The sequence below is a fragment of the Plasmodium yoelii genome (genome assembly GCF_900002385.2).
Source record: "Plasmodium yoelii strain 17X genome assembly, chromosome: 14".
Lineage (NCBI taxonomy): Eukaryota > Apicomplexa > Aconoidasida > Haemosporida > Plasmodiidae > Plasmodium > Plasmodium yoelii.
The window spans coordinates 2635749-2660334 of record NC_036186.2 but is presented as its reverse complement, the minus strand read 5'-3'; the positions used below and the strand labels follow the sequence as shown (position 1 = coordinate 2660334).

The 24586-nt window shown below is 21.1% G+C and overlaps 4 protein-coding genes across 4 annotated transcripts; 1 reads left to right on the top strand and 3 right to left on the bottom strand.

Annotated features, from left to right (window-relative positions):
- Positions 1 to 171: 171 nt before the first annotated feature.
- On the bottom strand, positions 172 to 1303 carry PY17X_1468400 (PIR protein; the record flags this gene model as incomplete). Its single annotated transcript, XM_022957746.1, has 3 exons — positions 172 to 237; positions 325 to 1167; positions 1289 to 1303. The coding sequence occupies 3 exons, from the start codon at positions 1301 to 1303 to the stop codon at positions 172 to 174; spliced, it is 924 nt and encodes a 307-aa protein (XP_022813086.1).
- Positions 1304 to 3637: 2334 nt separating this feature from the next.
- PY17X_1468300 (uncharacterized protein) lies at positions 3638 to 4773 on the bottom strand (the record flags this gene model as incomplete). The annotated part of the gene is made up of 3 exons (XM_720330.2): positions 3638 to 3724; positions 3826 to 4626; positions 4759 to 4773. 3 exons carry the CDS (start codon positions 4771 to 4773, stop codon positions 3638 to 3640), a joined length of 903 nt encoding a protein of 300 aa, XP_725423.2.
- Positions 4774 to 7545: 2772 nt separating this feature from the next.
- PY17X_1468200 (PIR protein) lies at positions 7546 to 8643 on the bottom strand (the record flags this gene model as incomplete). The annotated part of the gene is made up of 3 exons (XM_022957745.1): positions 7546 to 7632; positions 7718 to 8521; positions 8629 to 8643. The coding sequence occupies 3 exons, from the start codon at positions 8641 to 8643 to the stop codon at positions 7546 to 7548; spliced, it is 906 nt and encodes a 301-aa protein (XP_022813085.1).
- A 5877-nt stretch (positions 8644 to 14520) lies between these two features.
- PY17X_1468100 (reticulocyte binding protein, putative) lies at positions 14521 to 22823 on the top strand (the record flags this gene model as incomplete). The annotated part of the gene is made up of 2 exons (XM_724024.2): positions 14521 to 14593; positions 14719 to 22823. 2 exons carry the CDS (start codon positions 14521 to 14523, stop codon positions 22821 to 22823), a joined length of 8178 nt encoding a protein of 2725 aa, XP_729117.2.
- Positions 22824 to 24586: the final 1763 nt, after the last annotated feature.

Here is a 24586-nt window from a genome sequence, read left to right as displayed (position 1 = left end):
CTTAATCCTAACCCAAATATGGGTATCATAAACACAATCCTAACCCACAACATAAAAACAATATAAAAATAATATAAAAACTATGATCAAAAATTACTTCGAAATAGACAGTTTCTTAAAATAAATCAATCGTCATATTCAGAATAATTTATTAATGATTCATTCTCTTCTTTACTTTTTTAGCTTTTCTCTTAAATGTTGTTTTGAAGATCGTTTCCGAAATCCAAATAACGAATACTAATATAAAATGTTAAGAAGTATACGATTTATTTGTTAAAATTTGCATATATAATCAAAATAATTTTTAAATTCCTTATTATTTACCTTATAAGAAATTCCAAAAAAAAATGATGCTGCAACAAATACAATTGCAATTGGAATTAGTATATTTTTTGTCACTGGACATTCTGTCACTGGACATTCTGTCACTGGACTATTTGTCACTTGGCTTTTTGTCACTGGACATTCTGTCACTTGACTTTTTGTCACTGAACTTCGTGGACAAGTTTCAAGGAATTTGATATTATTACATCCACGTGTATTATATTTATCTTTAAATTTGTCATAATCTTTTGATAAACTTAACCATAGTTGAAAATAAGAACTTCCTTTATTAATATCTAAAGCATTTTTAAGTTTTTCATATTTTTCATAAAATTCTCCAGCATTTATTAAACATGTATTGCATTGGAGGTTTTTTTTATCAACTTCACCATCCATCATACATAATAATTTAAATACTTCATAAAAATTAGATATATCTTTAATATTCATATTCATCGATTCTATTTTTTTATCTATAACATCTATCTTAATCTTATTATTACTATCACCAAGTGTTTCCTGTTTATAATGATTATTTGTTTTTATATTTTTATTATAAAAATCGTTTAATATGGTGGTTCCATTTTCTGTTTTTTGATTCAGTTTGTGACCTAACCATAAAACAGCGTATTCAGCAATTTTATCACTCTCTATATTTTGCATATCAACAACTTCCTTATAGAAACCTAGCAATCCTATAAAAGCAGAACTAATTTTTTTGTTATTATCATTACCACAATTATTATCAGGACAATACTTATTGGTATAACTTCCTTCTAACGTATAATTTTGAGAATTTTTATCGAAGATAAGACCTTTATCGGCCGTTCTAAGTCCATCACACTACGAATATATTTTACGAATTAAACAAAAGAATGTATTAATATAAATGTTACTAAAATGAAAATTAATATAATTTATAGTTAATGCAACATCCAAATAATGTAAGAAAAAGGATATATACCAGATTAACAGGCATTATAATGAAATTCCGTTATAATTTGGAGATTATTTGGGATGATGTTATTTATATATATTGCATAAATATATGTTATATTTACTTAAGCTCTTTACATACCAATTATATTCGTTAGATATATTCTTAATTTTAACTTCATATAAAATAATAATATAGTAGTATTACTAAAATCATATTATACTTATTTTATGACATTTAGCTAAATTACCTTAAATATAGGGTTGCTTAATACATTTTATACAAAAAATACTATTCTTACTAACATTTGGTATAACTTTATTATAAAAATGGATATAATTTTATAAAGAATTTAAAAAATATATACTTATACATATGCTTTAATATAGAACGTGAACAACGCCCTAAAACTAAATATTGTATAAATTTAAAAATAAAAAAGTTTTATTATTATTATAATCCCTAAAACCATATAAATAATAATTTTTTAAAATATATTAAATATTTATATACTTGTTTCTTATAATATATAATATAGTTTTTTTTTAATTATAGTATTTTCAAATTAAGTTATATCCTTCATTTTCTATCCAAATTACATAATTTTAATATTACTTTTAATTAATATATATACATTCTAATTATATTTTAACATTTTCAATAACTTTATTTTTATTCCTACATATTCTAATTTATAAATATTCTTTATTGGGTAATTTTATAATATATTTTCCCATCTTTTCCATTCTTTAAAAGAACATTTAGCACTTAACCCGTACTTATAAGCTTAAATAAGTCTTTGAATGCATATTATTTTTAAAATAATGCTTAGTAAATATTAACAAATAAATAAGTATTGATGCAAATTTTAAAGTATAATAGAAAACGATGTTTAATTAGGTTGTTATATTACCTTTAAGAGGAGAGAGATAAGATATATTGCTATTTTAATATATAAATTTAAATAAATATTTGCTAAATGTTTTGCACTGTTCATTTTTATCTTATATATTATATTGTTATAGTTATCAATGGATATACATTAAAATAATTCGTTAAATTTTCTATATTTTATTAATTCTATGGTAAAATAATGATAATATAATACGCGTTAATATGGAATAATAAAAAGAAATTTAACGTTGTTTGAATCATTAACCCTTACACTATTGATCCAAATTTTTATAATATAAAACTACAAATCCTAAATTGAATCTTTAACAAATATATAAAAATTATGTCTTTATAATGTATTATTATGCGTCTTTTCGATAAAAATAATATTTAATTATATGAAGTTTCCACAATAAAACAATATTTCAATATTAGTTGTTAGTAAAGTATTATATTATATTATATTATATTATATGTATAGTAATATAATGCATTCTATATACCATATTATTTATAATTGTTAGAGCAAATTATAGCATTCAATTTTATTAATATACTTATATTTTTTCAAAAACTAATAATATATTTCCAATTTATATATACTTCAAAACTACCAAGTTTAAAAATTAATAGTGATTAATATATTATTATCCTTATGATAAATAAATTAAAGCATTTATAGCTACTTCTTTTAATATTAATTAATTTTAATACGAATGCAAAGGAAATACAAAAAGGGAAGGTACACAATTAAAACTTCAAAAATATTATATATTTAGTCTGATTTTTGATGTATTACTAAAAATATTAGAAGCACAAAAATATTTTATAGATTATGTTATATTGTCGATTCTCGATCGATAATTATGAATCTATATTTTATGTTTATCTATTATTACAGTTCAGTTGGATAACACGATTTAAATAAAAATAAATATGATACAAGTTATAAGCTTTACTAAATAAAATATTTCACCAAATAAAGAAACATTATTATATGCATAATTCAATATAGTCCCTGATTAACAAGTTTTATATAATAGTCAATTATGATAAAGCATAATATGAATTCATATATAATCAATATTTATATTAATATATGCAATATAGACATTTTATTTTAATCATATAAAATCGCGTGAACACTCAATTATATATATTATAACTTATAAAACATGTTGCTCAATTCATTATATATTAGCTTATGCCCCTTCTTGGTTGGGTATTTGGACTTTTTATTTCATCTTGTGATTAAACATACGGAATTATACATATATTAAATTAGTGTTTAAATTATAAAAAAATTAATAAAGATATAATACTTAGCCCTAACCCCAATATGTGTCTCACAACATAAACATAACTTGAACCCTGACCCACAACATAAAAACTATATAAAAATTACTTAGAAATAGACAGTTTCTTAAAATATATAAATTATTATTGATATTCCTGAAATAGTCACATTCTTCGAATCATATATTAATGATTTATTCTCTTCTTTATATTTTTTATTTTTTCTCTTAAATATTGCTTTTGAGCTCGTTTCCGAAATCCAAATAACGAATACTAATATAAAATGTTAAAAAATATATAATTTTGTTAATGTTTGCATATATATAATTAAAATAACATTTAAATGTAATATTTTTTAATTCCTTATTATTTACCTTATAAGAAATTCCTAAAAAGATTCCTATTGCACCAAATATAAATAAAACTAGTAATAAATTGTTTGCTATCGACGAACTTGATGGTGTAACTTCAGAACCTTGTACAGAACATTTTACAGTAGTTTGTGTTTTTATCTCTGGAAATGATGTAATATTGTTACATTTAGCATTTTTACATTTATTTTTAAAATTATCATAATCAGTTGATAAAGTACACAATAATTGGCTATATGAATTTTTCCCAGTGATACTAGAATCTCCATTAAGATTTTTATATTTTTCAACAAATTTTGTGGCATCTTCAAAATATTTATTGCAATTTGGACTGTGTTCATCAAATCCACTATACATTTCACATAATAATATAAATGCATCATAAAATTTAGATATATCTTTAATATCCATGTTCATCATATTTGTTTTATCTATAAGTTCCTTATAATTACTACAAGATTCAACATAGTTTATAGGCGTTTTATACTTATCACTACCATTTATATATACTCTATAAAAAAAATCTAGACTGTCATTTTTTTCATTTTTGATTAGGTTTAACATATAACTTAACCATATAATAATGTATTCAAGAATATTCATATAATTGTTTGAATATTGCGCAAACAACTCAGAACTCCCAAAGAATGTATTTAAAAAATATAAACATCCAGCACTGATTTTTTCGAGATCAGTATCACATTTATTAGTACAATAGTCATTAAATGTATCATCTTTAAATTGAAAATTTTCATCAATCAATTTATCGGGAAATTTATTCCTTACTAAAAGGAAGTTCCTACACTAAAAAAATATTTAAAAACAATCATTAGAAATGTGCATTATTGAAAATTTTATTAAAGTTTAATGATATTTATATATAATACAATATCAAAAAATGTAAAAGAAATTATTATTATTAAAAAATGCATATACTATATCGGCATCCATTATAATGGGATTTATTTTTGATTTGTAAATTGAGTAGAACCATGCTGTTTTATATACGTTGTCCCCAATATGTGATGCAAATACTTTAACCCTATATATAATTGTCTGTAGTTAAATATATTATAAGTTTTTCAATAATGAAATTAATATAGAATAATAAAATAATATTATTACAAAGAAACGTTACATTTCTGTTTACGATAATTAGCTAAATTACCTTAAATAGAGGGTTGCTTAATACATTTTTGATTAAATATAGATATGATGCATTTTATACAAAAAATGCTATTCTTACTAACATATGTTATAACTTTATTATAAAAATGAATATACTTTTATAATTAATTTAAAGTATGTTTGAACATAGAAAAGGAATATATTTATATCCTATGTTTTGATGATTGTCCCTCAAAAAATTAAATAATGTATAAATCTAAAAAATTAAAAATTATATTATCACTATAATCCTTAAAAGCATATAAATAGTAAATTTTTAAAAAATATTTATATACTGTTTCTTATAATATATAATATAGTTTTTTCTAAAATCATAACATTTACAAAATAAGTATCATTATTCCCTTTTTTAATTGCATATACATAAATCTATAATATTTTTATTTAATACATATAAATTCATAATCCATTTTAATGATTCCTATTACTTTATTTTTATTCCTATATACTTCAATTTATAAGTATTCTCTGTTGGGTGATTTTATAATATATTTTGCACATTTTTTCCACGGTTTAAAACAACAATTAGCACTGAACCCGTATTTATTAAGCTATAAGTTTAAATATACCTTGAATGTTAATAGTTTTTAAAACCATACTTACCAAATATTAAATATATAGCACATAAACAAGTATTGATGCAAATTTTAAAGTATAATAGAAAACTATGTGTATTAGGTTGGTATATTGCACTTTGAGAGGAGAGATAAGGGAAGTATGTTTTTTTCAAACAATAATTTATCCATATAAGATTTACCTATTCTACGTAATTTAATTATTTATTATATTTTCTACCATTAAAGTTTTTAATTCATGTATATATATATTAAAATTATTCATTAAAAATGGCTTAAATTATTTTCTAAATATACAGTTTGCTTTATATTTTATAATAAACTATATTTAGTTCTATAATGTAAAATTATATTTTAAGGAAACTATAGAATTATTAATATTATTTTGCTTGATACTGTTAGTCTAATGTTATCGCATTAAATCATACTTAAATAAATGTTATAATATTTCATTTGATTTTGTATGCATACAATTTTAATTTTATCGCTCGTTTAATGATATATATAATGAATTTATACCCATGTAGTTTATTAAATAAACATATTTGTTCGTATTTAATACTTTATCTATTGTTATTACTATTATTATTGTTACTGCTATATCACTGTATAGTACAACGAAATAATTAATTCACTCAAGAAGAATACTTTAATCCAATTAATATTTTTCCTTGTTTTATTGTTTTAAAGTATAACACTTTAGAACATATTATTTCGTAATAACAATATATTTAAATTATAAATTTAGAGTTTTTATATATTAATAACCTAATAAGAATATTATTAGTTCAAATTAATTATTACATACCTTTTCTATATATTTTGCATTAATATATAATTGTATACATTCCCCAATTTTAACATATTTCAATTTTAGCAATTAATACAATATTTCGTTCATTTATATCTATATATTTTATAATAATATCATATTTTTATATAATAAATTGTTTATAAGTATTATACCAAACTATAACATTAAATTTTATTATATACTTATATTTTATTTTTTAACTATTTTAAAATATAATTTATTTATACCTCAAAACTATAAAGTTTAAAAATGAATAGTGATTAATCTAATATTATACGTTATGATAAAAAAATTAAAGTATATATAACTATTTCTATTATTTGACTTTAAAACTTTAGCATAAAATGAAACTATATATAATCGGAAATTAAAAGGATTGTATACATATATCTATAATTTTTTATTAATATGTATACTTTTATTGACTATTAAAAATGTTAGATGCATAAAATGCCTTTTATAGATAACGTTGTATTGTCGAATACCCATCGATATTGTATGAATCGATTTGTTATGAATCGATTTGTTATGAATCTATATTTTGTGAATATATATTATTACAGTTCAGTTGAATAACATGATTTAAATTAAAATCAATATGGTACAAATAATAAGTTTTACTAAATAAAATATTTCACCAAATAAAGAAATATATTGTGTTATGCATAATTCAATATATCTATGGGTTATCAAGACTTATATAATAGGAAATTATGATATATCATAATATGAATTTATATATAATCAATATCTATATTAATATATACAATATAGACATTTTATTTTAATCATATTAAATCGGTATGAACACTCAATTATATATATTATAATTATAAAATATGTTATATAACCCCCTCATATTAATGACAATGCCTCTTTTTTGGGTGGGTATTTGGACTTTTTATTTCATCTTGTGATTAAACATACGGAATGATACATATATTAAATTAGTGTTCAAATTATAAAAAATAAATACAATATAATACTTAATCCTAACCCAAATATGGGTTATACAAGTACAACCCTGACCCATAACATAAAAACAATATAAAAATTATGCAAAAATTATTTACCAATATACAATTTCTTAACATACATCAATCATTATTACTATTCCTGAAATATTCACTACTCTTCAAGCATATATTAACGATTCATTCTCTTCTTTATATTTTTTATTTTTTCTCTTAAATATTGTTTTTGAGCTCGTTTCCGAAATCCAAATAATGAATACTAATATAAAATGTTAAGAAACGTACGGTTGTTTTTTAATGTTTGTATATATATAATAATTTTTTTTTTAATTCCTTATTATTACCTTATAAGAAATTCCTAAAAAGAATGCTATTGCACCAAATATCGATAAAACTGTAAATAATTTATTTCCTATCGACGAACTTGATGTATATCCAGATTTTAGTGCAGAAATGTTTGTTTCTATTTCTGGAAAATCTTTACAATCAAAACCTTTTTTAGTACAATAATTTTTAAAATTATCATAATTAGTTGATAAAATAGGCAATATTTTACTACGTGTAGTATATTCAATATTATAGTCATCTTTGAGTTCTGTATATTTTTTAAAAAACCTAGTAGCATTATCTGACAGTGTATTGTCAATTGTATTCGTTGCAACATTACCATACATATTACATAATAATTTGAATGCATCATAAAATTTAGACAGATCTTCAATATTAATATTCAAAATATCACTTTTTTTATTTAAGACATCCTCAAGTTGTGTAAATGTATAAGCATCTTTTGTAAAACCATTATATTTATCATTATCTTTTACATGATTATTATAATAATCGTTTATTGGGGTGTTTTCGTGATTTGATTTTTGCCTTATTTTGTAACTAAACCATGAAATCATATATAGAAAAAATGGATTAGTACTATCTTCATTATAACTTTTATCTATGGACATAGAATAATATTGTGCAAGTAACCATAAAAATCCAACCGTAATTTTATCGAGATCAGTATGGCATTTATTTTGTTCTAAACCTTTATTAGTGCAGTATTGCATAAAATTATTATTTTCATCAAAATTGGGTGCCGAAGTATCGCTTGAATCATCGGGGAAATATTTCCTCACAAGATCAATTTGTCCACACTAAAAAATCATTCAAAAAAAATGATAAAAATGTGCATTAAGAAAATACTATTAAAATAAAACTTAATGAGGTTTATAGGAAATATAATATCAAAAAGTGTACATACTAGAGTATCATCCATTATGATGGAATATAATTTATAATCTCTAAATTAAGGGGGTATCATATTATTTATATATATATGTACTAAAATAGGTAATACAATTATTTAACCCTATATACATCAATTATCTGTAGATAAAATATTTTTATTATTATTAATTTCAATTTAAAATTAACATGGAATAATAATATAATATTATTACTAAAAGAATATTATATTTTTTTTTATGGTAGTTAGATAAATTATATTGTTTTGGGGGGTGTTTAAACATTTATTATCATATGTATATATAATACAATTTTGCATAAATGGTTATCCTTAATACGCTTTCGTATAATTCTATAATAAAATTAAAATATAATTGTAATGAATTTAAAGTATGTTTGAACATAGAAAAGGAATATATTTATATCTTCTGTTTTAATGATTACCCTTCTAAAAATTAAATACTATATAATCTAAAAAATAAAAAATTATATTATTACTATAATCCTTAAAAGTATATAAATAGTCATTTTTTAAAATATATTAAATATTTATATACTTGTTTCTTATAATATATACCAATATTTTATTAAAATTATAACATTTATAAAATAAGTTGCATTGTTCCCTTTTTTAATTGCATATATATAATTTTAATATTACTTTTATTTAATATAAATAAGTTCATAATTCATCTTAATGGGTCCAATAACTTTATTTTTATTTCTATATACTTCAATTTATAAATATATTTTATTATATAATTTTATAATATATTTTGCACATCTTTTCCACGGTTTAAAACGACAATTAGGACTGACATAGTATTTATTGTGTTATTTATAAGCTTAAATATGTCTTTAACTCATTGTTTTAAAAATAATAATTAGCAGATATTAAATAATAACACATAAATGAGTGTTGATGCAATTTTTAAAGTATAATAAAAAACTATGTGTATTAGGTTGGTATATTGCACTTTGAGAGGAGAGATAAGGGAAGTATGTTTTTTTAAGACAAGGATGTAGTTATATAAGATATACCTATTCTGCATAGTTTAATTATGACTTATATTTTCTAATATTAAAACTTTCAATTAATATATACATTAAACATACCTTAGAATTATTTTCTAAATATATAGTTTGCTTTTATATTTTATAATAAATTATATTTTTAAGGAAACTATAGAATTATTAATATTATTTTGCTTGGTAGTGTTAATTCTAATATTATCGCATTAAAAAAATACTTAGTTAAAGGCTATAATATCCATTTGATGTTTTTTGCATACAATTTTAATCTTATCTCCCGTATAATAATATATATAACTACTGTATATCTATCTAATCGAATTAAATAAACATAATACATTTGTTCGGGGTTAATAATATATTAATCTATTATTATTGTTGTTAATAATGGTATATCACTGTATACTACAATGAGATAATTAATGCACTCAAGAGGAATACATTAAATCAATTAGTATTTTTTTTGTTTCATTGTTTTAAAGTATAAAATTTTAGAACATATATACAATCTCGTAAAACGAAACATTTTAATACATATTTATTAATTTATATATAATAACCTAATAAAAATATTATTAGTTCAAAGAAAATTTATTATTATGTGCCTTTTCGATAAAATTAATATTAATATTTAATTATATAAAGGTTTCACAATAAAACAATATTTCAAAATTGTTATTATTATAACATTTAACTAGTTTATATATATATATATATATATAGGTATATAATAATAATTCTAGTTCTATCTATCATATTATTTATAATTATTAGAACAAACTATAACATTAAATTTTATTAATATACTTATATTTTTTCAAATAACTACTTATAGTATATTTCCAATTTATATATACTTCAAAACTATACAGTTTAAAAATGAATAGTGATTAATCCAATATTATACCTTTATGGTAAATAAATTAAAGCGTATAAAACAACTTCTATATTACTAATTAATTTTAATAAAAATGTAAAGGGAATACAAAAAAAGAATAATAACTACATTAAAACTTAAAAAAATATTGTATATATAGTTCAATTTTTATGTATTACTAAAAATGTTAGATGCATATTAATATTTTATAGGCGATGATATATTGTCTATTCTCGATCGGTATTCCATACATCTATATTTTATGGCTATATATTAATATAATGTTTAATTAATCTTAAAAACGCATATTAATCTAATATATAGTGTAATGCACATGAATATTCATAATGAATGTTTTATAATATATAGATACATATGTAGTATTATTATTACAGCTCAATTGGTATAATATAATTTCAATTAAAGTAATTGTAGCAAAAATTAAAAGTTTTGCTAAATAAGTTTTTCATCAAATGAAGAAACATATTGCGTTATACATAATTCAATATAGCACATATTAACATATTTTCACAAGTTATAATATGTTATGTATCCCCTTTCATGTTAATGATGATGCCCCCTTTTTTGGTTACACATTTTGACTCCAGCTCGAAATTAAACATACAGAAATGGTAAATATATATAATCACCATTTACAGAACAATAAATATTGTCAAATTATAAAAAATTAAATAAAGATGCATTTAATAATCATAATCCAAAACAATAACTCATGGTACATAATCCTGACTGCCTATATATAATAATAAAACACATGTTTAAAACTACCATAAAAATATATAATATTACATTTAATTGAGTTTATAATTTTAGGAAAATTGTCGCTAAACTATTAACATCACATTTTGATAATAAAAATTTAAATTATTATTTCATATTATATAATTATAAAAATAATATTAAAAAAGGTTATTCCCCAAATATTAACTTTTTTATTTACTTGGTCTCCCTTTATTATTACTTTATACTGTCTTTTTTTTGTTGCACGAATGTAAAAAAATTTTAAAACAAAAAGGGATATGTAACTTATTAATTTATTTAGATTCTTAGAATTAATCACATTAAAACCTTTTTACCAAGTAAACTAAATTTAAATAATAGGAAATATACATGGATATATTTTCATATAATATGTTTCACCAATTGTAAATTTTAGTTTCTCTAGGAAGTTAAATATAGCTATACCAGCTTCTAAGATTGCTTTATATTGCTAATATTGTCTTCCTATTAATAATACCAAATATTGTTTATGCTAATTTAATGCATTCTTATTTGAATTATTCAATCCTTTATATTCTTTAATTATTAGTTGTAATATTTTTGTTGCGTGTCATTTTCATATCGTTTTCTCTTTTTTCCTTTTTATTATTCTCTTTTAGTGAAATTAAAACTTTTAATTAGTGTACCTTTATTCTAAAAGTTTCATCGTCACTCGTTCTTATACTATTATTTTTCATATTTCCTAAGCAGTGATTTTTATATTTACAATTTCACTATTTAGATCATGATTTTCAAACAATAGCAGCCTTAAAGAACCAAAAGAAAATATTCTACAAACTATTTTTCATTTTTAACCTTTATTTGACGAACTCAAAAAATTAATAGTCGTATGGAATTTATGTTAATTCAATCAATTTAAAATGGTTCGTCATAATGTTATTTGGGATACCAAATTAAAATAGTAAAATCCTAAAGAAAACACATTTATGATATTTGTATATTTTTATAATATGATGAAATAGTATTTTAGTCATAAAAAGTGTTTTAAAATATAACTTAATTATTTAATCTGATACTTTAAAGTGCAGGAAAATAAAGAAAGAGGTAGTATACTAGTAATGTAAAATACAACTACGATATATTTATTACTTAATATGTGTAATTGTGCATAAGAAATTTTATAATTTAATATTTATTTTAAATTATATTTTATCTTTATTAGTTGCATTCTGCATTCTTTTTACAATATGACTTTCTAAATATTTTTATAATAAAAAACAAATAAATATAAAACTCATAAAATCCTGAGCAGAAATAAATACAAATTCCTAATGAAATAATATCAAACGAAGGTTTGCATTTTTTTTAAACATTATCCACCTTTAAATGCATGTGCATTCAAATTTCTTTAACACAAAAATAAATACATATATAAAATATTATGCACAACAATCATATATTGGTTTACGTATAAGTTGCCTTTACATTAGAATTGTGCTTATTTATTTATTACTACTATTATTTGCCTTGTTCTTATTGTTGATGCTGCCTCATTGTATACCGCAGTGGAATAATTAATGCACTCGATATAATTTTTTTAAATTATCTATAAAATTTACTTTTTTAAGTGTTTAAAATGCATTATTTAGAGTAATATTTATTTCTTATAAATATCCCATGTTTTAAATATAGATTTATGAATTTGCATATCTATAATAACAATAAATTATGATTAAAAAAAAATGAATTGTTATATAATTCCCCTACAAAATTTACATCATACATAAATATGACATTGACTGAATTAAACATATTTCGGTATTTAATCATTAATGTAACTGTTAAAAAAAATATATAGAAGAATAAATGTCGCAAATTTTATATCCCTATTTTTTATTAATCATTATAAAATAGTTGCAACCAAAATATATTATGAAATTTTTTTTTTCATTTTAGCTATTTTAAAATGTGTTTATTTTATGTATATTAAAATTCCCCAATCTATACATATAAAAACGATTAATAAAGCAAAATAATGTTCATAATATAGTGTTATACCTTATGGGAATAAATTAAATCATGTAAAATATTCCTATTTCATGAATTTCAATTTTAACATGAATTTAAAGTAATGAAATTCAAGAATTGCATTAATATAATTAAAATTTACATTATTTATTATGCAAATATTTATATTGTATTTTTTTTATCAATATATATAATTGATTTTAATTTCAAATATAATGATTACAGTTATTATATCATTTATAAGGGTATTATATATGGTTAATAAAAACTTAACATTAATATATAATATATCAATATTATGCATTAATGATGTATAATTTATATTAAACCTTTAAATGTAAGTTTAAATTTATAAAAAAAAATTATTTGCAGTTTTCTTTTAATATTAATGTTTATAATTTTTTTGTGTGTTACAAGCTTAGATTTAATCTAGAGGCAACATATTGGGCTTATTGAGGATTTTTTTTTATAATTTTTACTTATATATTTATGCACTTCTTAATAAACTTGGTTCTATGAATATTATAAAAATTAAATTAAAACAAAACTCACGCGCGGAACATGTCCGTTAAATTAAGTTTTATATACTATAACACTAATTATTTATTATAAAACGATGCATGAATTATTATTATTTAAAATATGGATCTCATTTTAAATTAAAAACGAAAAAACATTTATTCATGAATAAAAAAAAACCAAAATGTCTTATTACAAATTTATAACTTCCTTTATATACCTATAATTATATTTTGTGTAAATTAATTATGTCTTCACTAAAGAGAGGATTATCTTATCGATTGTTTCTATTTTTGTTAATTAATTCGTATAATTTTTTTTATTATTTGAGTTGCACCATAATTTAATTTAAAAAAAATTTGTTTTAGTTGCCAATTTTTTTATTTGTAGAAATTTCTTAAAGGTGTATGAGATAATAATTTTTTTTTTTATTTCTACACCATCAATTATTTATTTGTCCACTAGTAATTATATACTATGACTATAATTTTTTTACTTAATAATTATTAATTATTTGTTCTATATACTACATGCATGCATACATACATACATACATACATTTTTTTTAGTTTTACAAAACAAAACGATCTAACTATATACAAGAAAGAATATTAAAAGATGAAATTATAAATAAAAAAATTAAAATAAAAAACATTGTCATTAAATAGAGAAATAAAAATATTTAAAACAAATTATTTTTCATTCTAAAATATGTATTATATTTCCACGATGAAAAAATTTATCTATATTACAACTACTTATATTGTTCTGTTTACTTCATTAGGTAACAATCGAAATATTTAAATAATAGTTACAATTCTTATATACACAAATTTCTTCAACATATATTCATATAGATTGGTACATTTATATATTAACATATTAATATTTTTCAACTTTTATATGCAGAAATAATTTATGGGAGAAAAATTGAGACGGAAAAAAAGAACCATGACGCACAGTTAAACAGTTTTTATTTATATCATAATTTAGAAGGAGTAAATCTTAATGATTCAAACTCTTCAAATGAAAAACAATATAATAATAAAAACAATGCCATTAATGATCAAACATTTATACAACCTCATTCGATTACCTACTTTAGAAATCAAAAAGACACTGCAAATGATAAAATAACATTATACAATGACTACACAATAAAAAACAACTTCAATGCTTTTAAAAGTTTTAATAATGATAGCGAAAAAACAGATAGGAAAGCAACTATAGTTAAAAATTCTTTTATCCAAAAATCATCTGCACCATCATTCGACCCTGATATATATAACGAAATAGATATTATATATGGTGCATCATATACAAACGAAAATTTAGAATTTTTTTATGCGAAATTACAAATTTGTTACGATCTTCGAACCATAGACAGTAAAGGCTATTATAGTTCAAAACGTCTATTAGATTCCATATTGAATAAACTCAAACAAATACAAAAGGATATAATCGCAATAAAAAAAGAATGTGAACCTCGAAGAACCAATGTAATAGGTGAAATGGTCAAAATTCAAGATCCTCTTTATGAATTTTATAAGGAACCCATACATTCCTATTATAATTCATATGAAATTTCAAAAAAAGACTATGTGAATTGCATTCTTCCACGGTTTAAAAATCTAGAACCCATACTAGATGGTATTCTTTCATCGTTGAAACTTGAATATGATTATGTAGGCTATTATAGCTATTGGGATATAGATGCCGCCTATAAAGAACATGCTACTATTACACACAAGCATATTTTAGCTTTTTTGAATGATGTAAAAAAACATCCGATGCCTAATGATAAAGAAACTGTTCCACATATAAAATCATTAATTCAAATTTTAGAGTCTGAGGGGGAACAAAAACATCTTAAAAATAAACTAATTTTTTTAGAAAAGCAATTTGAAGATGTTATACACAAATCGAGTATCTACCTGGAAAAGTGTTTATCGTCTCATTTATTGATGGAAGACTATCTAAAAGATAGTAAAATTTCACCTTATTACTATGAATTTTTAGAAAAGATTAAACGGATATCAAAAAGACGAGAAATTTTCTTTTATAATGCAAAGAAGCTAAAGTATTTGGAAATAGTATATAATCATCAAAAAGAAGTATTAAACAGTTTTGTTAAAACACTAGGAAGGCTATTAATAGAAAAACCTGATCCAAATAACAATCAGATATTTAAAGATGATTTTGATGAATTTTATAAGCCAATACCCAAATCGAATTTAAAAGCATTAGAAACAAGATTTTTTGAAATATTTAAACAGGAATGGGGTTCTTATGATAATAAAAAAACTCTTGGCAAAAATGTTAACCAAGATAACACTGTACGCTTAATTTTAATGAGGATGAAAGACTTCAAAGACATAATTGATTCTATGGAACTTTACAAAAGGAGAGTTACTTCAAAAAATAAAATTCTTTCTGACATCGATCAAAATTTAAATAAAAAAACTTATAAAGAAATAGAAAATGGATTGAAGGAGTCTTATACATTAGCAACAAATTGGAAAAGATTAAAACACAAAATAAAAACAGAATTGGAAGAATACAATGAAGACTCTATTCACTTGGAAAAAGAAATTAACAATTTATTTGACAAATATTTGGAAATAGATGATGAAATCGTATATATAAACACGTTAAAATTAGAATTAAAAGAAAAAATTAAAAATATATCTGACAAAAATGAATATGTTAAAAAAGCTATTGACTTAAAGAAGGTGGTAGAAAATAACAATGCATACATTGATGAATTAGCTAAAATATCGCCATATCAAGTTACAGAATATGTAAAGAACAAAGATAAGATATATAGTACAATAAAATCAGAGTTATCTAAAATTTATCAAGGAGACCTTGATGCACTTTACAATGAATTATCTTCTATAGTTAAAGAAAATGCCGTTGATAATACAGAAGACAAAGCGAAACTTGAAGATTTAAAATCAAAAATAGATAAAGAATATGATAAAATTCAAAACATGGAAACTGAAACAGTTAAATTAAATTTAAGTACCATCGAAAATAAAAAAAATGAGCTTTTGAGTATTATTGTGGAAATGAAAAAACATATACATAGTGAACTTAACAATGAACTAAATAAAATAGTAGAAGATTTTAAAAGTAAAGAAAAGCAGTTGTCAAGTAATATAAATGATTATTCTAATTACAAAGACGAATTAAATAAATATAAATCTAAAATTTCAGAAATCAAAAGTCAATATAATGATCAAAGTAATATAGACAATATAAAGGACGAAGACGCAAAACAAAACTATGAAAAATCCAAAGAATACATTAAGACAATATCTGTCAAAGAAGATGAAATATTCAAAATCATAAATGAAATGAAATTCATGAAAGATGACATTTTAAATAAAGTGAATGTATTTGTGAATTTAGAAAATAATCATAAAGAAAAGATTAACTCAGGGCACGAATCATTTGCTGAATTGGTAAATAAAATAAAAAATGAAATTTCAGATGACCAGTTGAATGATTATGAAAAAAATGTTAATGATAGTAAATCTTTAATTAATGAAATAACCAAATCCATTGAAGAGGAATACCAAAACATTAATACTCTTAAGAAGGTAAATGGGTATTTAAAAATATGTAAAAATACAACAGAATCTATAGAAAAATTCCGTAATAAGCAAAATAAATTAAATGAAATATTAAATAAAAATATTGATGTCATAAAAAACAGTAATTTAATAGAAAAATCGTATACAAACCAATTTGATAATACATTAACAGATAAAAAGACAGAATTAGAAAAAATATTCACAGAATTGTCTTTAAGTAGTTACGAAGCGAAGAACAATGAATTGATAAAATATTTTAATGATTTAAAAGAAAATTTAGGAACACCTAAAGGAAACACCCTATATCAACAATTCGATGAAAACGAAAAGGCTACTAATGATATCGAACAAAAAAGTGTTAATGCAAATAAAAATGTTTCAAACATCGAAATGGTAATTCATACATCAATTTATAACATTATTGACGAGATAGAAAAATTAATTGGAAAAAATATAGAACTTCTAAATAAAGAAATACTTAAGGAAGCAGAAATCAGTATAACCAATTTTAATGAAATAAAGGAAAAATTAAAGCATTATAATTTTGATGATTTTGTGAAAGAAGAAAATATAAAATATGCTGATGAAATTAATAAAATTAAAAATGATATTAAGACCTTAGATCAAAAAGTCGATAAAAACATAAAGGCATTAACGGAAATAAAAAACAAGTCAGAGAACTATATTAACGAAATAAAAACGCAAATAAGCGATTTAGAAGATGTAACAGATAAAACCATATATAATGAGGATCCAAAGGAAATTGAAAAAAAAATAGAAAATATAGTAACAAAAATTGATAAAAAAAAATATATATATGATAATATGAAAAAATTATTAAATGAAATAGCGGAAATAGAAAAAGATAAAACTTCGTTAGAAGAAGTAAAAAATATAAATATGTCATATGGAAAAAGTTTAAATAAACTATTTTTGGAAAAAATTGATGAAGAAAAGAAAAAGTCTGAAAATATGATAAAATCAATGGAAAAATATATAAAAGACCTTGATGAAATAAAAGAGCAATCACCCAAAGCGGAAATGAACACATTTAATATATCAAATTCCAAGTATAAAGATCATTATATTACTAGTCAGAAAAATGATAAAAGTATTTCCGATATTCGTGAAAAATCTTTAAAACTAACAGAAGGAAATTATGAGAAATCAAATATAAATGATATTAAAAAAACGTTACAAACATATCTTTTAGACGCCCAGAAGCATAATAGTGACATAAATCTTTATTTAAATGAAATTACCAATCTATATAACATTTTAAAGTTAAATAATATTAAAAATATTATTGATGAAGTAAAAGAATATACTAAAAAAATTGAAGAGTATAATAAAAATGTAAAATCGGAATTAGATAAATCAGAAACACTAATTAAAACCATCAAAGAAAACTCAAATTTAGAAACATGCAAATCGAAAATAGAATCAACTGTAGATGGTAAAGATATTAATGAATGCATAAAGAAAGTTACAGAATCAAAAAATTATATTTTAAGCGAAGAGTCTAACAACGACACCTATTTTAAAAATGCTAAAGAGAATAATGAAAATGTATCACTACTTTTTAAAAATATCGAAATGGCAAACAACAAAACTCAACACATAATGAAAAATCAAAAAGATAATGCCACTAGCGATATGGATTTTAATTTAAATGAATTGAAGGAAAACATTGATAAATCTAAAAAATGCAAAGACGAGGCTGATAAAAATGCAAAACAAACGGAAAAAAATAAGATTCTGTTTAAACAATATAAAAAAGATGTTACTGAGCTTTTAAATAAATATTCTGAATTAGCAATAAAAAATAATATCGCACAAACAAAGAAAGATTCAAATATTATAATTAATGAAATAAAAGAGTTAAAAAAACAAATTACCCTTCAAGCAGAAACATCGGAGCAAAAAATTAACAAAATAAAAAAAGAAAAATTTACTATTGAAGACGACGCTGCTAATAATAATAAATCCAATAAAGCAGCTATAGGTATTCAAACTTCTTTGGAAAATCTTGAAAATAAATTATTAAAAATAACCAATATAAAAAAAAAAATAAACGATTGTTTAACAGAAACAGAAAGCATAGAGAAACAAATATCAAGTTTTTCCATAAATAGTCAAGATACAGAATTAAGTAGCCTTCAGACATTTTTAGAATCCCTCAAAGACCAAAAAAAAAATATTGAAGACCAGAAAACAGAATTAGATAACCTTGATTCTGAAATTAAAAGTATAGAAAACGATGTTGATCAACATAAAAAAAACTACGAAATTGGAATTATCGAAAAAATAAAAGAAACTGCCATTACAAATAAAGAGGAATTAGAATCAATAAAAACCTCAATAGAATCAACAATAAAAAATGTAACATCATCTTTTAATACAAATGATTTAGAAGGTATTAACACTAATGAAAACTTGGAAAAATATAATACTGAAATAAATGATATATATGAAGAATTTATTAAATCATATAATATAATGACAAATTGTTTAGAAACTGTTTCAAAAGAACCCATAACATATGATCAAATTAAAAATACACGGATCACCGCCCAAAATGAATTCTTAAAAATTATAGAAATCAAAAAGAAATATAACTCCTACTTAGATAATGTAAAAATAAAAGAAGTTGATAGAATAATTAATCATTTTAAAAGCAAATTAGATCATGTGAACGATACATTTACAAAAGAATATTCAAATATTAACAAAGGTTTCGACGATATTTCAAAATCTATTGAAAATGTTAAAACTTCAACCGATGAAAATTTATTATTTGATATACTAAATAAAACCAAAGATGCGTATATGGGAATGATTGGTAAATCATATTATAGCTATAAAGATGAAGCAGAAAGTATATTTAAAAATATGGTTAAATTAGCATATTCTATAAATATTCAAATACAAAATAATTCAGGCATAAATTTATTTGACAATGTTAATATAGATGTATTATCTAGCTTAAATTCAGAAACAAAAGACACATTAAAATTTATTCCATCGCCAGAAAATGAACCGGAAATATATACGAAAATACGCAATTCTTATGATACTCTTCTCAATATATTTAAAAAAAGTCAAGATACACATAAAAAGGAGCAAGATACTTTAAATATAATGAACAAAAACCAACAGTTATATGAAAAAATACGTCAATCCAATGAATTAAAAGGTGTATTAAGTGATACAAAATATAAAAAAGAAAAAATATTAAACGATGTTAAACTAGTTTTACATAAATTTGATGAATTAAATCAATTAACATGTGATTCTCAAAATTATGATACTATTTTAGAATTATCAAATCAGAATCAAATAAAAACAAAAATTGACAATTATGAGCAAGAAAAAAGAAAATTTGTAATGGATTTTAATGTAACAATTATGGAACAAAAATTGGATAATATCATTAAATCTATAGAAAAATTCGAAAACACCCATGATTCTTCAGAGAAAAAAGACTCTAATATACAATCTAATAATCAATTAAACGAAATGACTGAATTATTTAATACTGAGATAAAAATAATTGAGAACAAAATAATCGAAAAAAATGGTTTAATTGATCAACTAACAAAAATGAGAAAGGAATGCCTACTTTTTTCATATGCAACATTAGTCGAGACTCTTAAAAGTAAAGTAATTAATTACTCGGAATTTATAACATCTGCAACTAAATTTTCAAAAGAATATTTCGAATTTATTAATAATAGTACAGATTCTTTAAATGATAACATCGATGCATTACAAACAAAATATAATTTGAATCAAACAAAGAAACATATGATAAGTGATATTACGAACGATAAAAATAACTTAATAGAAAAAGAAAAAGAAGCTACTCAGACAATTAATAATTTGACCAAGTTATTTACAATAGATTTCCAAAATGCTGATGCCAAAATATTATACTATAATAATCTACAAATGACTTATTTCTATTCCCAACTTCAAAAGTCAATTGAATCCATAAAAAAATTATATAGAAAAATACGTGCCTTTAAACTATCAAATATATATCTTATTAATGAAAAATATTCCGATATATCCAAACAATTTGATAATATTATACAGTTACAGAAAAATAAATTAACAGAAAATTTAAATAATTTAAAGGAAATTGAACAATATGTTTCTGATAAAAAAAGAATTTTCCTTCATACAGTAAATGGAAATACAAATTTCAATTTCAATGCGCTTAAAGAAATATATGATAATATCATTAGTCGTGAAAACAAAGCCCATGGTATTGAAAATGTTAATAATAAAGAAAGTGAAAATATAATGCAATACACAGATACAATTACCAAATTAACAGAAAAAATACAAGATATCTTAATTTTTGTTACAACTTATGAAAATGATAATAATATAATCAAGCAACATATTCAAGACAATGATGAAAATGATGTATCAAAAATTAAAGAAAATTTAAAAAGCACAATACAATCATTTCAGCATATTCAAAATAAAATAAATGAAATCAAAGCCCAATTTTATGGTGGTAACAATATAAATAGTATTATAATTACCATATCACAAAATGCAAATGATGTAAAAACACTATTTTCTAAGGATTTAACTATAGAAAACGAACTCACTCGAATACAAAGTCGTTTAGAAAATATTAAAAATGCTGCTCATGAAAACAGAAGCGAGCAAATAGTTCAATATACTAATGCTATACACAATTATATTGAGCAACAATTTAACAAAATTGAGAACAATTCAAATCAAGACGAAATAGACAGTACAATGGAAAATATACGAAATTATAATAAAGAATCCGAAGTAAAATTACAACAAATTTCAAATTACAAAAACGAATTTGCATCAATAATCCCAGATATTACTAACCTTATTGCTTTAATTAAATCTAAGTATGGTAATAATAATATCTCATATAAGGTTGCCATTAAGCATGAAGAAGATGCTCAAAACATACTTAATGATTTAAATAAAAGTCAAAATATCCTTAGCCAATCAATAAATAAAAATAAAAAGAGTATAGAAGATTTAGGATATAAAAAGCATGGTATTCACAATAACAACAATTTACATACTATTAATAAACACCAAGAAATATCGCAAATAAAACATCCTAATAATACATCCCATAATAATAATGATGATGCAAAATATAAAAATTATCATCACTCAAATTCAGATGAAAAAGGTTCCTCCAAAACAAAAATTTCAGGAAATTCTATTAAATTTGCAGGAGCAATTGGAGTTGGTTTAGTAGCGTTCTATGTAATTGCAAACTTCAACAAAAAAAATGATACAAATGAAATGGATTTAGATAATGATCAGAGTTTTTGTAATGAAGGAGAAATTAAGTATTTTGAAAGAGACGACGAAATTATAAAAATAAATATGAATGAAGATTAATGATTTAATTAAAGTAATAAAATATCATCATTTTATATTTTCGAAATATACAAAGTTTAATATTAATTTTTAATTTAATTACTTTGATTAATTAAAAAATATGCATTCTCCAAGTTAAAACTATAAGAAATTTACAACCAAAAATAATGAAAAATACCTTATATAAATATTTTACATATATAATACAATAATTTCTATATTAAAAATATTTTTTTGTTTACATATATAAATGCTATTTGCCGAAATTTACATGTGTGGCATGCATTTATAAATTGTAATTTTGTAATTATAAATTAACACATTATTGTCTATTATATACACATAAAATTAAATCATTAAAAAATGTTTCATGTTTATTAAAATATTTGTAATTTTTATATTTTTTTTAACTTTTATATTTTTTCGTTTTTTTTTGGTATTATTATAATTTATATATAATTTTTGTTGCTATATATAAAAAACAAATTTATAACTTGCATTAATATGCAAAAAGATGTTTATCAATATTACTAACGATCTACAGTTTCTATCATCTTAGGATTATATTATAAAATTTTCGATTAAAAGTAATAAAAAAAATCAAACACAAAATTCACCATAATCGGAAATTATTATTTTATATAAATTTGATAATGCTATTGTTATTATGAATAGAAGTATTCTAGTTGTAGCTCCAACAATGTATAGACATAATATAATTCTTACCTTAAATTAAATTTTTTTAATATTAAAAAATATAAAACTATGCTTTATACTCAAAATATAGGAAAGTCTATAAAACAATAAAAATAAATGGAAAGAAACAGGAAATTATTATTTTTATATAATTATTAATATACTATGTATTTTTCCATAATTCTTATTAATTGATATATTTTTATCTATACTTATATTAAGATCGTCTATTACAACTTGTATCATTTTAAAAATTGTTGTATTTTTTATAATATTTCTCTAACTTTATATTTTATACTTTAAATTATTGGCATACTATGGTAAATAATATAATGTTTTTTCCATGCTTATTCAAATATAATATATATATAGTTCTATGCATGATATATTTTATAAATTTTATTTTTAATTTAATAACTATAAAAATATAGACTTGTATATACATAATTACCTAATATAAATATTATTAGTCAAATAAAATTATTATTATTTGCTTTCTCAACAAAATTAATATTAATTTTAATTATATTATGTTTTCACAATAAAATAGGATTCTATATTATTTATTGGTAAAACATTCTACTAGTTTATATGTGTAGGCGTATAATAAACCCATTCTTTCTATCATATTATTTATAATTATTAGAAAAATTATTGTAACAAAATATGATGTTAAATTTTATTAATATACTTATATTTTATTTTTTATCTTAAAATATAATTTATTTATGCCTCAAAATTATAAAACTTGAACAAATATTGTATATATAGTTCAATTTTTAATGTATTATTAAAAATGTTAGACGCATAATAATATTTTATAGATAACGTTGTATTGTCTATTCTTAATCGACATTTTATGAACCCATATTTTATGATTACCTATTATGTGTTGGTAATATGTTTAATTAATCTTAAAAATACACATTAATATGAATATATATTGCAGCGTAGAGGAATATTCAAAATTAATATAATTATAATTTATCCCTTCATATATAATAACATTATGCAGTTGGTTAACAACATATAATCTAAATTAAAGTAATTGTGACACATATTATAAGCTTTACTAAATAAAATGTTTC